The sequence below is a fragment of the Pongo abelii genome, chromosome 3 (genome assembly GCF_028885655.2).
Source record: "Pongo abelii isolate AG06213 chromosome 3, NHGRI_mPonAbe1-v2.0_pri, whole genome shotgun sequence".
NCBI lineage: Eukaryota > Metazoa > Chordata > Mammalia > Primates > Hominidae > Pongo > Pongo abelii.
This window is the reverse complement of record NC_071988.2, coordinates 103,080,297-103,098,040: the sequence shown is the minus strand read 5'-3', so window position 1 is coordinate 103,098,040 and position 17,744 is coordinate 103,080,297. Positions and strand designations below refer to the sequence as shown.

Here is a 17,744-nt window from a genome sequence, read left to right as displayed (position 1 = left end):
AGTTTGCTAGGACTGCTGGAAAATGTTGTTTGTTTGTTTGTTTCTGTTTGTTTTTTGAGATGGAGTCTTGCTGTGTCACCCAGGCTGGAGTGCAGTGGCGTGATCTCGGCTCACTGCAACCTCTGCCTCCCGGGTTCAAGCAATCCTCCTTCCTCAGCCTCCCAAGTAGCTGGGATTACAGACCTGTGCCACCATGCCCAGCTAATTTTTGTATTTTTAGTAGAGATGGGGTTTCACCATGTTGCCCAGGCTGCTCTTGAACTCTTGATTTCAGGTGATCCACCCGTCTTGGCCTCCCAAAGTGCTGGGATTACAGGTGTGTGCCACTGTGCCTGGCTATTTTGTTTGTTTTTGATTGACTCTCGCTGTGTTGCCCAGGCTGGAGTATGGTGGCACGATCTTGGCTCACTGCAACCTCTGCCTCCTGGGTTCAAGCAATTCTCCTACCTCAGCCTCCCGAGTATCTGGGATTACAGGTGCCTACCATGAAGCCTGGCTAATTTTTGTATTTTCAGTGGAGACAGGGTTTTACCATGTTGGCCAGGCTGGTCTCAAACTCCTGACCTCAGGTAATCAGCCCACCTCAGCCTCCCAAAGTGCTGGGATTACAGGCATGAGCCACTGCACCCAGCCTGGACTGCTGGAAAATGTACTGCAAACTGGGTGGCTTAAAATACCAGAATCTTATTGTCTCATGGTTCTGGGGTCTAAATGTCCAAAAATCAAGGTACCAGCAGGGATGGGCTTTCCCTGAGACCCTGGGCAGAATTCTTCCTTACCTTGTCCTGGCTCCTGGTGGTGGCCACAATCCTTGGCCTTCTTTGTTTGTAGGTGCATCTGTCCAATCTCTGCATCTGTCCTCGCATGGTTGTCTTCACCTCATTTTCCCTGTGTGTGTGTCTGTCTTCAAATTCCCCCTTTCTGTAAGGATGCCAGTGTTATTGGATTAGCACTCACTCTAATTACTTCATCTTAACTGGGTCATCTGCCAAGATCCTATTTCTAAATAAGGTCACATTCACAGGTACCAGGGATTAGGACATCGACATCTCTTTTTTAGGGGACACAATTCAACTCATAAGACTCTTTCCACAGTAGCGTGTTCTCCCCTTGTTATCATTTATCATTTGTCTTTTCCTGCCTTCCTCCCTCTGTTCCTCTTTTCCCCTTCTTGCTTTCTCCTTCCTCTTGCCTCCCTTGCCCTATTCACTATATATTTGACAAATATTGATAACATCCCTACTGTGTTCTCATTCTTATGCCCAACACTGTGCTCACGTATACGGTAGAAAGATGACTAACAGTTGGTCTCTGGTCCTGGTGAGCTTACAGTGCAATGCACAAGATAAATCACCTGTGGTGAGTTTTGTAAAAGGGGTTTGTATAAAGTACAGTGGAAATTTGAAGGGATCTTAAAGATTTAAATTCCTAAATATTTAGTAATAATATTTTGAAATCATTGACAGTTCCTATTCTTTAATGTACCACAGCTGTGACTAAAAAATTATAGATGCTAATATACATTGAATTTTAATTTTTATAGATTTAGGGGGTACAAGTGCAGTTTTCTTATGTGGACATATTGCACAGTGGTGAAGTCTGGGGTTTTATTATGTACCCATCGCCCAAATAGTGTACATTGTACCAATAGGTAGTATTTCATCCTTTAGCCCCCTTCCTCCCTCCCCCACTCCCTCGAACCTTTTGGAGTCTCCAGTGTCTATTATTCCACTCTGTATGTCCGTGTGTACACATTGTTTAGCTCCCACTTATAAGTGATAACATGTAGTTTTTGGCTTTCTGTTACTGAGTCATTTCACTTAAGATAATGGCTTCCAGTTCCAGTATAGAGTTTCCTTACCATTCCTTTTTTTTTTTTTTTCTTTGAGACAGAGTCTCACTCTGTCACTCAGGCTGGAGTGCAGTGGCACGATCTCGGCTCACTGCAACCTCTGTCTCCTGGGTTCAAGCGATTCTCCTGCCTCAGCCTCCCGAGTAGCTGGGACTACAGGTGCCCACCACAATGCCTGACTAATTTTTGTATTTTTAGTAGAGACAGAGTTACACCATATTGGCCAACGTGGTCTTGAACTCTTGACCTCGTGATCCGCCTGCCTTGGCCTCCCAAAGTGCTGGGATTACAGGCATGAGCCACCACGCCCAGCCCCTTATTATTCTTTTAAAGTCAAAATGTATAGAAATGTTCTACTTTCTTCTCTGCTTCAATTCTTTCAACCCTTCTTCCTTGTAGCATTTACAGTGTCAGATTAGGATACCCAGCATTGGGATGACAGCCTGAGTACAGGCCTTGTGCCTGGTTTGTTATATTAATGTTGATGGCTTTAGAGAGACTTGGTCTGCAGCTTTGTGGGATGGAGCCCATCACCATTCAGGGCTTTTTGTCCAAATATGTTGCTTTTTGTTGTGTCTTCTTTGAGGCTCTTTGTTGCTCTGCTTTCTGCTCCTGGCACTAATTGGCCACATTCAAACACTGTTGTGAAGTGCGTGAAATGTGTTTTGACAGCTTCTTGTCCCCTAGCCCCAGAGCTTAGTGTCCTGCTGGTCTTGCAGGACCTCCTTGCCAGGGTCAGGGGTACTTATTAGTTAAGAAAATTTAGGCAAGTCACTTAATCTCTCTGTTTCTTAGTGTCCTAAAATAAGATTAATAACTACTTTATAGGATTGTTTGGAAGTCCAAGTTTAACAATGTGTGTCTGGCCGGGCACAGTGGCTCACATTTGTAATCCCAGCCCTTTGGGAGGCCGAGGTGGGTGGATCACCTGAGGTCAGGAGTTTGAGACCAGCCTGGGCAACATGGTAAAACCCCTTATCTACTAAAAATACAAAAATTAGCCTGGCATGGTGGTGGGTGTTTGTAATCCCAGCTACTCAGGATGCTGAGGCAGGAGAATCACTGGAACCCAGAAGGCGGAGGTTGCAGTAAGCCAAGATCGCGCCATTGCACTCCAGCCTGGGTGACAAGAGTAAGACTCCATCTCAAAAAAAAAAAAAAAAAAAAAAAGTGTGTCAAGGGGCTTTAGACATGAAAAGTATTATATGAATGATAAATGTCAGGAGGTATCATTAGGATTGTTACTAATTAAAATTATGCTCTGGAAATTCCAGAGACATTTTCTTCTTTTGTGAGGTCGTAAAAGGCATAGTTACCATTGATGTTAACTTGCTTTGGGCATAGCTTAGACTACTGGTTCTCAAAGTAAGGTTCCAGGACTGGCAGCATCAGCTATACCTAGAAATGTGTTACAAATGCAAATCCTTTGGCCTCACCCCATCCCTTCTAAGTTGGAACCTCCAGGGGAGGGGCTTAGCAATCTGTGTTTTAATAAGCTCTCCAGGTGATTCTTATGCCTCTGAAGGTTGAGCTCCATTGGCTTACAGCTATGCCCAGCTAGATATGGGTAAGCTCTGATGTGCTGATGTTTTTCCACCTGAGCTTCCTTTCCCATATGGAAGAGGTTCTGTAGGCATAAATGTGTGCCCCTAAGGTTGAGCTGTCACAACATGCCTGCCACTGATGTTTGCCATTTTTCAGCATAGGAAAAGATCCTAGGATTGTAGGTTCTTGAAGCACCATCTTTGCTAAACACAAATGAATCAGGGATTTTGGTAGGGGTCCAGAGAGGGGGTTTTAAGGTGCTCCCTAAGTGAGAAAATAACAGTTGGATAAGATGACTGGTAAACTATTCTGTGAAATTCAGTAGAGCTGCTCTGAGCTTGGTTCCTGTTCTGGCTACTTCTGAATACCAGGTTTTTGTCTTTTTTCTAACATCCTTAGTCTTCCTCACATGAACACCCATCTATTAATCAGACTGGGGCCTGCCCCTGCTCTGCCAGGTCTGAGAAAAAGCCGGGTGTTTGCTGTGCACCTTGTGTTTCCCATCATACCCCTGGATTGCAGCCATGCCATGTCTGTTATGATAGGTGGACAATAGTTACATGGGTAAAGTGAAAACCAGAGCGGTGCATTTAATGAAGGTGGAAAAGGGGAAGTTGTGGGAAAAACATTAGGCGGATCATGGTACTGTCATGTTGATTCACAAGGGAAGAGGCACATGGTAGGTATTCAATAGATGGATATTGAATGAATGAAGGAAGAATGAATTTGGAGTTTGGGGAGCTAACCAAGCTACTTAACTTCTGAGCATCTATCTTATCCCAGATGAACAGACATTATGGCTTGATTGAGTGAACTATTAGATATGTTTAGTTTTAAATGCAGACATAAATAGATTTGATCTTTCAGTAGTCTGAATTTCCTCCCATCAGCTTTCCCTTAATTATCCACAAGTGTTCCAAGCCTTCATTAGCTAAATAGGATGCAGATGATGGTCATTAGTCTGGGATATAAATCCTGCTGGCACATTCAATGGCTTTTCACTTGGTTAATTGAAATTTTCAGTATTCATGGACTACAAGAAAACACTGTAATTTTATCATTTATTTGGTGGTATGTTTTTTCCTTTGGCTGATGTTTTATAATTATGCAGTTTTTTAAAAAAATAAATGTGAATGCCATACTTTGCCTGGAGGGAATACCACTGTATCCAGTGTGTATCTATCAATACTAGTCTACTAAAGCATGAAGACCTAATGAAAATTCATACTTTGTCTAGAAATCTGAGAATTGGCTGGCTAAACTGTCTAAGAAAGCATCCAAGTAGTGTGCACTTTGGGACTCATTGATTCAAGTGTAAGAGACTTCCAAATTGTTAGTAATGTGATAGGTCCAGTCTTGACATCTACCAATGAGTAAGAAATCATCCATTGTGTCTGTGAGGGGCAAGGTATCAAATGGAGATGCTTTATGCAGACATCATTCCTTTACATGGCTGTTAGCTTTCAACTGTATTTGCCATTCATCAAATCTACCTGGCCTCTGTCTGGTGGTATCTGGCTGAGAGTGAAAAACACACCCAAACACAGATACATACATACATAAAGGAACAAATAATACTTGAAATAAAATTTCATAATATTACTATCTTAGAGATTCAGTTTCTGAATTTCTTAATTTTATAATTCAATATTTAAGCAATTCTCTTGCACATGACCATTCCAATTTAATGAAGTGTCAGATGTTTGCTCTTTTAAAAATGTAAATCTTAGTTATAAGCATTACGTAACAGAAACTGACACAGTAGAGATAGAATAGATCTATTTCTGTTTCTTTCTCTAAATTGAGTTTAATGGGAATAAACAGAATTGTAATAACTTTCAGAGGTAAACTCTCTCTTAGAAAAACGAGTATAGGACATATGGATTTGGCTGGTTGTGGTGGCTCACACTTGCAATCAAAAGTGCTCAGCACTTTGGGAGGCTGAGGTGAGAGGATCACTTGGCCCAGGAGTTGGAGACCAGCCTGGGCGACATAGTGAGACTCCATCTCTACAAAAAATTTTTTAAAAATTAGCCAGGCATGGTGATGCATGCCTCTGGTCCCAGCTACTTGGGAGGCTGAGGTGGGAGGATTGCTTGAGCTCGGGAAATCAAGGCTGCAGTGAGTTGTGATTGAGCCACTGCACTTCTTTCTGGGTGACAGAATGAGACTCTATCTCAAAATAAACAAATTAATTAATTTTTGGAATATATGAGGTCTCTTTTCAGTGCTCAATCACTTTGCAAAAACATTTCCACCACTGAGAATTGGGTAAGCAACACACCTTCTGGAAGTCTCTTTCTGTAGCCTGGACTAAATGAGCCACCAACTACTGATCTCCTATCTGTGGGCTCTCTGTCTAAGGACTTATTAGGGACATTTTTTTTAAAAAATCCCTAAAATTCCTTTTAGGTCAGTTTTCCCTTTCTGCCCACTTGGAATATTTCTACAAACAGTTATTAATGTTAATTTAGGGAAGATATGTTGAAGTACCGGTCTTCTAAATTAACCACAAATGTATCTCAAAGTCAAATGTAAAGGCATTTTATAAATTACGCTTTTGTGAATCACCCGTTGTGATGGTTAACTTTACATGTCAACTTAACTGGGCTAAGGGATGCCCTAGTAGCTGGTAAAACATTATTTCTAGCTATATCTGTGAAGTTGTTTATGGAAGAGATGAGCATTTGAATCAGAAGACTGAGTGAAGATCTGCCCTCACCAAGGTGGGTGGGCATCATCCAATCCATTGAAGGCCCAAATAGAACACAAATGCAGAGGAAGGCGGAATTCGTTTCTGTTTGGGCTTGGACATCTGTTTTCTCCAGCCCTGAGATATTGGAGCTCCTGATTCTTGGGCCTTCAGACTTATGCTGGTGGCCTCCCTCCCGCTTCCTCTGGGTTCTCAGGCCTCCAGGCAGGGGCTGAATTACACCACTGGCTTCCCTGTGTCTCCAGGCTGCAGATGGCACATTGTGGGAGTCCTCAGCTGCCATGATCACACAAACTAATTCTCATAAGAAATCTCCTCTTATATATCTCTATATATCCTATTGGTTCTGTTTCTCTGGAGAACCCAAATTCATCTGTGAAATTCTCTTCCCTTCTGTAGATAATCAGGAGCTGACCATGTTATTTAGTCAGATATGTTCTTTTATCAGAGGATGAAGAAAGAACTAAGCGGTATGCTCATTGATTTCCAAACAATGTGTCTGATAAAATCAGGTCCACTTTCTTCAAATTGGCCAAGGCTGTCATGACTTAAAAGGAAATGAATATGGGTTTCCTCACTTCATAGTGAAGAATTCAAGACCCCAAGGCCAGTGATCCACTTTAAGCTCACAAGGACGTCTGTTAAGAAGGGACAAGAATTAGGCCCTAGACTCCTGAGCAAATTTGCTTTTCTGTCCAAAGATTCTATCATAAAAGGCCAGCAAACTTTTAACTATAATATGGGGTCATTTTCAACTAGAGTCAATCAGCTACAGCGAGGATCTGCCCTTGGTAAAAGTGTGTCAAAGTAGATTGTAGTGGACTTGGCAATGCTGTGCACAGAGCTCCCTGCTGCCAGGAGTCCTGCCAGCTGACTGCCCTCAGCTATCAGTCCTCCCAGGAAATTGCCCTTGGCTGGAAACAGTCATGTTGCCCAGGATCACGCTGCCTTCCCAGGGCAGGCCTCTGTCTCACTCCAGCTTGGGATGAGTTTAACCTGCTTCTGAGCTCTCCATTTTGTTGGATGAGATCTTTGTTGAGTCTGCACCATGGTCCAACTTCTTTATCTTCTCTATCCCACATCCTTCCCTATCCTCCTATAAGTGGTGATCTCAGGAACACTTCTTAATAAAGCTTCTGCTTGCTAATTTCCATCTCACAGTGTGCTTTTTAGGGAACCTAACCTTTGACCTATGTCTTTAGATTGCTTACCATCACTATGAGCATCCAGTATCCTCATGACTTAAGTCTTCATTTCTCTCCTATCAAAATCTGCTTTTGAAATTATTTAAAAAACAAGCTGGGTGTGTTGGCTCACACCTGTAATCCCAGCACTTGGGGAGGCCTAGGCGGGCAGATCACCTGAGGTCAGGAGTTCGAGACCAGCCTGTCCAACATGGCGAAACCCATCTCTACTAAAAATACAAAAATTAGCCGGGTGTGGTGGTGGGTGCCTGTAATCCCAGCTACTCGGGAGGCTGAGGCAGAAGAATCGCTTGAAACCAGGAGGCGGAGGTTGCAGTGAGTCAAGATTGTGACACTGCACTCCAGCCTGGGTGACAGAACGAGACTCTGTCTCAAAAAAAAAAAAAAAAAAAAAAAAAGGAATTATTTTTAAAAACCCCAAAACTCCAAGATATAACAATATGCTTTTAGAAGGGATCTGATAAACTCATTCCCTTTCAGATGTAATAGACCAATGAACTATAATACATGAAGTGTCCAATTTTCCCTTCTGCCGTGACAACCCCCCCATATCTTAACATCCCTCATGAGTTTGTCTGTTATGAATCAAAGCCTTATGCTAAAAACAGGGCCCTAATAAGTGAAATTTCAGGCATTAGTTTATAAATGGTCAAAAGAGAGGTCTCACCTATCTAAATTCTTTTTGGGAAATTGCTAAAACTGTCCATGTATAATACTGTTCACTTCATGCTGGTCACCCCACTAACAAGGTTAGGAGTCAATGCTCCAAAAAAGTCACTTGTGCTTTATTGTGCTTGTGCCCCTGTGACAAACCCAGCATCATGCCAACTTTGGTGGAGGTGACTCATTAGGAGTTTCCTTTTTAGTAGAAAAATATTGATATAATCATCAAGAAAGTCACAGCATGGCCAAGTCACCATTTTTTGTCTTTCATTTTCAGTAATTAAGGTGAACATGTTATTGGAAGGTTTAGAAAGCCCACCCAAGGTCACTCACAATAGCTGCAATTAGTAAACTGGAATGCCAGTTAAAGTCTTTTGAAGCAGAGAATGAAATGAGACTGACCAAGCGTATACGTAAACTCCCCTTAGAAAACGGCTAAAGTAAGGAGATGACTCTCATTGACCCGTGCCACCCCTCTTTCACACTCATTCCAAGTCTTGAGATTTTGCATACGTTTGCCCTTTGGCTAAAGTGTTTCCTTTCTACAAATGCAACATTTAAAATTACCTAGGTATATATATATATTTTTACTGAAGCTAATTTCACCCATCTCTGACTCTAAATTTTCCTCCAAACATGTTTCTTAGGTCACTTGAGACTGTTCTCAAAGGTTGAATGGTATTGTTTAATTGAAGATCATTTCCCCTGGGGCTATGGCGCTAATGTCTGAATTCTTAGACATGTTCCTTAATTTACTCTCCCCAGGGTGGCAGTGCTCGTGCATCTTAAAGCTTACTTAAAAATGCAGTTATGGTCTCTTGAGTTGCCCCCACATGGACTCTTCAGTAGCTGGAGAGTGGATCCTCCCTATGTTCTGAATACCATTTCAGACAGAGAATGAATCTTGAATTCAGGGTTGAGCAGAGAAATTTTCACGGCTAGACTTGCATTTCCTGGAAAAAATTTTAGTTGCATTAGCCATGGAATCAGGATCATTTCTAAATGATCCTTTAGGATCCTTTAGGATCACCCCTTTAGGGTTTAGACGAGTTTTCTCAACTGTGGGCAGTTTTTCCCCCTAGAGAACATTTAGCAATGTCTGGAGACATTTTTGTTTATCATGACTGAGGTAGGTGGAGATTGTCAGTAGCATCTGGTGGGTAGAGGCCACACATGCTACAGAACCCCCTACAGTGCACAGTGTGTCCCCACATGCCCTCAAAACAAAGAGTTATCTAGTCCAAAAACATTCACAGGGCCATCACTGAAAAAGCCTGGTTTAGCCAAACCAAGCAGATAATAGACAACAGCTTTAAGCTAAATATAAGGTATATTTTACCATTATTTAGAAGTCTTTTATCTCTCTTCTTTCCTATATCCCTGAGCTTCACTTTATAATAGTGTTTTGTGTGAGCCTGCTTTTCCAGCACAGTGCTTCCAAAGAAGTGTTTTGGGATAAGGACTGCGGTTTTGCCAGATGTTATTTTCTTTTGCATCTACTCAGTTCATATTTATTGGTTATCTTCTTTGTACCAAGCACTGGGCTAGTAATGGGACTACTGCAATGACCACATTTCAGTGGGTCTTTACCTTCTTGGAGCAGAAATCTGGGAATCAACACTGAGGCCTCTCTCATGACACAGTGCTCATGTATACAAATGAGCAAAGGCGATGAAAAGTCATGAGGAAGACATCTGATGGGAAGATTGTGGGTGGGGTAGTTCACGGTGGCATGTGGAATGCTGCCTGGTTCTTTGGCTTTTCTCTGTGTCCTGCCCTAATCTTTGAACAGCCAGCAAGAATACTATTTCTTACATCCTCATTGCAATACAGAAATGAGAGAAACTAAGATATACCTGGCGGCACAAAGAGCAAGAGGATATGAAATTTGCAGGGCTATACCTGTCCTTTCACCACCTGCTGCTGTGTTTCAGGGCTGAAATTAGGTCAACAGGATAGATCATGGTAACTAGAAGGCATCACGTGCCCTTATGCTCTTTGAGCGAAGGTGACTGCTTCTCTATGGAAACCATTTTCTTCTTTTTTAATTTTTTGACAATTCTGCTTTTTGTGCCTGTTTTTTATGAACTTTTCATTTTGTCCTTCTTTTCGTCTTTTGCGTTTCCTCTCTTCTTCTGCCACCAGAATTCTTCCTTTCTTTCTGTTTTCCTTTTTTAATTCAAACTGTCTCAGTAACATTTATCCCTTCCGTCTCAAATGAAATAAAACTGGCCAGCAAACCAAACTTGGAGATTACATCTAACCTAAACCTTGAACTTAATTTTTTTAATTAAAGATGCACTTTTGTATGTGTATTCACATTCTGTCTTTTCTGTCCGTTAATACTGCATGTTGTTTTGACCCAGAATATGTGCTGACTTAGATTCTTAGCTTTCTCACATGCTTATTGCAAAACAGACAAACAAACAAACGGAAAATAAAGCAAACCAAAACCTTAGGTGAGTTGGTAAATATTTTTATGATATTATATGAGCAGAGAGTAGGAGACAGTTTATATACACTAGATTTTCCAGCCATATACAAGCATGTTTATTGCAGCATACTTTGTAATAGCTAACAAAAGAAAACAGGAAACAACAACAATGAAAGAACCAAAACCTGTTGATCAATAAAGGAAAGCATAAAAATATGATATATTCATATTATGACATGTTATATAGGTATTAAGAAGAATGAATTAATCTGCATGGGCTGAACTGGAAAGATGTTGATAATATATTCTTAATTAAGATGGTATGATCATAAGAACGAGACTTCTATATAATATGTGCAGACATATTTGCATGGGAATAGAGAAAGTGTGGAAGGATGAATACAAATTTGTATTATTGGTTACCTCAGGAGGATAGGGTATAAAAGAGACTAACTCATTAAGAATAAATATTAGTTTTATAATTAAAGAAAATGTAAAAAAGTTTACTGAAAAAAATCTCAATACTGTTTGTATGGCTGACCGTGGCTATGTATTTATTCATAGGATTGTCCAAAGGGAACATACTTGCATGTAAATCCCAATACAGCCTTGAATGTTGCAGTGCCTTTTGAGTGGTTCATCAGGCCAAGCAAGTATATATACAAATGTGTGAGAAGTCAACCACAGGGAGAGTGAGTGCATTGAAGATAGTAGAAAGGAGATAGCAAGCCCTGGTATTGTTCAGACTCACAAATCTCTTACATAGGCAGAAGCTCCATTCTCCCACTTGGGCTCATAACAGCTGTCATTTGAAAGATTGGGCATAGCTGACTCTAACATTATGCACATATCTCTTCAAGATAGAAGATCATGTGTGTTTGGAGGTGGGTTCTGGAGTTAGATGGCTTTGCCTCCTGACCTAACTATGTCCAAGGTATATAGCAATTAACCTAATTGTGCTTTCGTTACCTTGTTTGTAAAATGAAGATAACAAAATCCTTACCTCACTGAATGGTTCTTGGCCCATAATGAATGTTCCAGCTTGGGTAGAGAAGCTTTGGGAATAGTGAAGGCAGACACATTTTAAAATTCACAGAAATCAGTGGGGGACACAGAAGGTAGTGCCTACCTTGGATTGGAAATGAACATGGAAGGGTCAATATCATTATATGTTAACAGTTCTAAAGTGTTTTCCATCTTCCTATTTTGTAGAGCACCATTTTCAGCACATTGGCCAGTGAGAAGTCCTTATCTGACTGCAAAAAGGTAAGTCAGCATCCAAGAATTCCAGCATACTATCAGAGTAATAAAGGCTTCAGAGTTGGTGATATTCGAATGAAAAGCTGTGATATCAGTGAGGATGTTCTGATGGAATATTATGGCTCTCTTTCTTTAGAGATGGAAATGTGAATGGTTTACTTTAAGGATGTGGGAAACTCCATTACTTGACAGTATTTTGTTATAGAGAAGCTCTGGTTCCATATATTTACATCTCACTATTATCTGATAATTTATCCTGGCAGATGAGCATCAGGGGAGTTCAGAGAATGCTGTATAAACTGCATTGCAGGCTTCTATATCTTTGTTTGTAAATTTAAATATAATAAATGTAAACCTAATATAATGTAAAAATAATTTTGTATTTTGAAAGCTGATCATATAGCATAAAAATCTGGTTTGGATTCACCACAGTCAAGCTTGAGAAGTTGTCATGCTTTGCAAAAGGATTAGCTTCACTAGCGTCTGATGGAAGACATCCCTGTGATAGATCAACTTTGAAGACTCCCTGCTATAGCCTCGTGTCTAATTCCTGGCTTTTGCAGGCCAGGGGTCACAATTATCTACCTCTTTAATTTCAGATTTAGCTAGATATTCTCCTTTTAGGGGGAAGAGAAGTGGCTTCATAGTCCAAACAACTCAAATTCTTTGACACTATCTATTGATACAGAAAACCAGCTGCATATAGAGTTGATCTGTGCATAATATATAATTCCTTGGCATTTCTTAAGATTTCATATTATGGCATTGTCTGCTGTGCTGCTTCTGTTTCTAATGTTGCTTGATGTGGAAGTAGGTGGCAGAGTCACTTACCTTTAAAGGTGATGTGAGGGCCTACTGCTGTAAGTAACATTCATTTAATTATTTTGATAATTTTAAAATCTATTTTATTACATCTCCATCTTCACTGAATTATGCTATATTTGTCTTGTTCTCTGCATTGAATTGTGTGCTGCCTGAGAATGAAGACCATGTATTATTTTTAGAATTATAGATCTTGGCTAGGTGTGATGACTCACGCTTATAATCCCAGCACTTTGGGAGGCCGAAGTGGGTGGATCACGAGGTCAGGAGTTCAAGATCAGCCTGACCAACATGGTGAAACCCCATCTCTACTAAAAAAAATACAAACATTAGCCAGGTGTGGTGGTGCATGCCTGTAATCCCAGCTACTCAGGAGGCTGAGGCAGGAGAATTGCTTGAACCCAGGTGGCGGAGGTTGCAGTGAGCTGAGATCGCGCCACTGCACTCCAGCCTGGATGACAGAGTGAGTGAGACTCTGTCTCAAAAAAAAAAAAAAAAAAAAAAAAAGAATTATAGATCTTAGAGAATGAGAAGGACTTCTGTGGGACTTCTAGTCTCACCTTTTTGCTGGGGTGGGACTGCCACTGATATCATTTATAGATGGACCTCTACCTCTTAACTGAATATTCTATTGTCAGGGAACCCAATGAGCCTGACTATGTGTCAGGCACACTAATGTGCACTAAGGAGACAGTCCAAAGTGTTAGCAAGTTCTTTATTCTACTGAGCCAATAGCTGCCTCCTTTAGATTCCTTCCTAGATATTTAAGTATGAAGCCAGTTAATATGTTTTTCTGAATCTCTTTTCTACCCCATCTCCAGGCTAACAATTTTCCTTTTTCATTTCAATGGGACATTGATATGATTGACTTCCAGGAGCATGGACTATGAGATCATGTTGTCTGGTTTTGAAACCTGGCTCTGCTCCTCACTACTTATGTGATTTTGGGTTGGTTGTATAACCTACTGGTTCCTTACTTTTATCATCTGTAAAATGGGCATAATAATTGTGCCTATCTCATATAGTATATGAATTCATACATATAAAATGATTATAAAACTACCCAACACATAGTGAATGCTGTATTAGCTATTATTATTATTGCTTCTAGACAAGATTATCCTTTTTTTTTTTTTTTTTTGGCTCACACAATCTTTGTTATTGATGTCAGGAATTGTGTGTCACCTCCAGATGTGGTCTGTCTGGCAGAAAGCATCATGGGACTTCTCACTCTACATTCAACAAGCTTTGTTTACACACCTGGTGTATGCCAGGTACATTGTAAGGTGTGAGTTATGATGTGAAGGCAAGCTATAGGTTTTCTTAAGTGTAGCACCACTGCAGTGTGAGATGGCATCAGTTTCTACTTATGAGCCGTATCTTTCTGTTGGCTATGTGAAGTTTGAAGTCCTTATACATGGCCTTAAGGCATTTTCATGTGAACTGCTGTTAAAACAGGACTTTCTTTTATATTTATGTAAATGATTCCTTGAATATTAAGATAGGACATTTAGCTATTCCTATCGGTTTTTAAAAATTTTGATCAATTAATTTTCTGAATTATCCAATTCTGTTATTGGGCTTATTCACTATTTCTCCCAGTTCGATGTCATGCACAAATCAACATAGCATAGTCAGTTTCTATGACTTCAATTTTATCCATCTAATCAGTTAACAAGTGTTCACAGAACATCTGCTATGTGACATGCATTGGACTGACATGATGAACAAATCACATACGTATGATCTTTACCCTCATAGGACTTATAGATATTCATTAATAAAGTAATTAGCAAAATTGTGATGGATGATATAATTTTTTTTAAGTTGAGAGTTCATGGGATCCCATGCCAGGAGAACCTAACCTAATCAAGGGGTCATGGAAAATTTCCCTGAAGAAATGATGTTCAAGCAGAGATCCAAAGAATGAATGAGATTTGGCTCCATGAGCACAAAATGGTGGCAGAACAGCAGGTATGAATGTCTATAGGTGAGGAGGAGAACTATACAAAATTCAGAGTGCCTGAAAAATGACAACTTGAATTGGAAAAGATGAGCAATGAGGTCCTGGTACAACTATATTAAGAGTTTAAATTATTCTCAGGGTAATGAGAAATTTTTAAAGGACTTGAATTTGGGAAAGTAGGTATATGTGCCATGATATGATTTTTAAGATCACTTGGTTACTGAAGGACAGAAGAAGAAGGATTTAGATGTGAAGTCTAATTATAAGGCTACTGCTATAATCTAGGCAAGAGATGATAGTGGCCAGGATCAGAATAATGGCACAGGGGAATCAAGAAACATTTGAGTATTTCTCAAAATCAACAGTATATGATAGTTTGGTTATGGGAAAGGAAGTAGCTAAGGACAATTCTTAGATTTCTGACATCGGCTAGTGTCAGAATGTTGGTGCTATTTTCTGAGACAGGAACCACTAGCAGAGGACCACATTTAGGGAGGAAGTTGATGAGTTCACAATGGTATATGTCATTTTGGTGGTATGTGTAAGATCTAGTAAGGATGACTAGCAGACAGCTGGACATTTTGATTTATAATTGAGGAAAGCATTCTGAGCTGGATATATGGATATGAGAGGAATATGCATAGAGAGAATGATTGAAAGAGTGGGAATGGATGAGATTACCCAGAGACAGTGTGTAAGGTGAAAAGGAGGAGGGTTTTCAAGAGTCTTGAGGAAAGTTAACATGTAAGAACTGGGAGAAGACTATGGATTTTGGAGGGAAGAGGGAAACTGAGAGGCCACGGAGGTTGGAAGACACCAGAAGAATGTGATGTCTGAGAAATCAAGTCAATAAAAACATTATCTATAAAAAGGTAGTCGTAAATATCAAAACTTGCTAAGTGATTAAATACAATAAAGACTGAAAAGTATCCATTGGCTTTCTTAATACCATAGGCTTTTTGGTTTTATTGAGATCAAAGTGATGGACACAGAAGCCAGATTGTAGTGGGACTGGGACTTAGCTGGGATAAAGAAATAAAAATGTCTCCCTGCTTTGACAATTGTTACTCACATGAATTCTATCCCTTCTTCCTTCCTTCCTATTGCAGTGCAAGATGGACTTAGTAGGGATAAAGAAATAAAAGTGGTAAAATAGAGTCTTCTAAAAGCAATTTGTTGCAAGAGGAAGGAGAGAATTGAGTAGTTGGGTAGGGTTATGGGTTGAGATATGGTATCTTACAATGAGGCATTTGAGTGTGTTTAAATGCTGTAAGAAAGAAAACAATAGGAAGGGAAAGGGGTAAGGATCCACAAAGAAGGTGGGGAATATTCTCTGAGTGAGAGCATTGAGAGGATTGAAGACTTTGGATCCTAAAGCATGGAATTATCCCTTGGATGGAGGGACACATCTTGCCCTGCAATAGGAAGGAAGGAAGAAGCGATAGAATTCATGTGTTAATATGGAAGGCCAGGCGCTGTGGCTCATGCCTGTAATCCCAGCACTTTGGGAGGCCGAGGCGAGCGGATCACGAGGTCAGGAGATGGAGCCCATCCTGGCTAACACGGAGAAACCCCGTCTCTACTAAAAATAGAAAAAAATTAGCAGGGTGTGGTGGCACGTGCCTGTAGTCCCACCTACTCGGGAGGCTGAGGCAGGAGAATCACTTGAACCCAGTAGGCAGAGGTTGCAGTGAGCCAAGATTGGGCCGCTGCACTCCAGCCTGGGTGACAGAACGAGACACCATCTAAAAAAAAGAAAACAACAACAACAAAAGAGTTTTGGAAGCAGGGAGCCAAGATGTGGCCATACCATCAGATGACTCTGATCAATTTATCTTTTTTTTTTTTTTTTTTTTTTGCACGGAAGTGGGATTATTGTTCAACCTCTTTTGAGCCTGCACAACTATATTATCCATTAATGAGGTAGAACGTTTAAAAAAGAAACATGTAAAGTTGTTTACACAAATACTATTTTTTTTCTATTTTATAGGCAGAAAAATCAAGAGGGACTTTGGTAAATATATTATTAATGTCAAGTTACACTATTTTCACAATATTTATTTAGTCTACAGCTACTCCCCCATAATATTTTATATAGATAGCACCATTCACATGATCAGCAATCTCTGGACAATCTAGTTTGTTCAAATGAGATCTATCTTAAGAAAATTATTCTAGAGTCTGTGTCACAAATAATGAAATCTCTTCTGATCCATGCTGCTGACTAACTAGAGGTCTTTTCCATGGTCCACAGACCATGTCCAATGTACATGAATTTTTTCTACATTCTGAACATTCTTCTTGTATATTCACCACCTTGATTAATGGCTTCACCACACTTTTTTTTTTGAGACGGAGTCTCGCTCTGTCACCCAGGCTGGAGGGCAGTGGCGTGATCTCGGCTCACTGCAAGCTCCGCCTCCCGGGTTCACGCCATTCTCCTGCCTCAGCCTTCCGAGTAGCTGGGAGTACAGGCACCCGCCACCACACCTGGCTAATTTTTTGTATTTTTAGTAGAGACGGGGTTTCACCGTGTTAGCCAGGATGGTCTCGATCTCCTGACCTCGTGATCCGCCCGCCTCGGCCTCCCAAAGTGCTGGGATTACAGGCGTGAGACACCGCGCCCAGCCAGCTTCAGCATACTTTAATATTATCCCTGGTTTCTTCCTTTCTTTTACTTCTCACATCCAACTAACTGTCAAATCTCGTGAATTCCATTGTGAAACATTCCTGGGATCTTCCTGTCATTTCTTCCCTTTCCTGCTCATCTCTCCTTTAGAAGGTTCCAACAACTCCCTTCTCACTCTCTTCTTATACCACGTTTCCCATATCCACTCCATTTTCCAAAACACTATGAAAGTTACTTTCTGGAAAACAAATAAACAACAAACACATCCGCTTATGTCAAATCTGTAAACCAAAAATAAAATTCTAAGATCCCCCAATCATCTGAAGGGACTTCCTCCTCAGCCAGAGCTCTTAAAACTTAACCCGAAAGACTGGTACAGGCCATGAAGCGAACTGGGGTGGGACATGGCTCATTATATCACTCCAGCATTAACATCAACACAGACTTTAAGTCTGATCAGAAATATTTTACAGCCTGTTCCCTTTGAAGCCTGTTAGCTAAAAGCTTCACCTGCGTGATAAAACTTTGGTCTCCCGCACCTCTTATCGCAACCCAAACATTCCTTTCTATTGATCCCAGGTCTTTAGACAAACTCAACCAATTGTCAGAAAATGTTTAAATTTATCTATAGCCTGGAAGCCCTGCCATCCCTTGA

General features: G+C 40.5%; 1 protein-coding gene across 3 annotated transcripts in view; it reads left to right on the top strand.

Moving 5' to 3' along the window:
* Positions 1–17,744, top strand: part of RASGEF1B (RasGEF domain family member 1B) — a 613,492-nt gene that overhangs the window by 203,903 nt on the left and 391,845 nt on the right. For 2 of the 3 annotated variants that reach the window (XM_054553339.2, XM_054553340.2), the window contains exon 3: positions 11,625–11,678. In XM_054553339.2, the coding sequence (XP_054409314.1) occupies positions 11,625–11,678 (54 nt within the window). Of the gene's footprint in view, positions 1–11,624; positions 11,679–17,744 lie in introns of those variants that run through there. The other variant, XM_054553341.2, reaches the window with a different exon arrangement.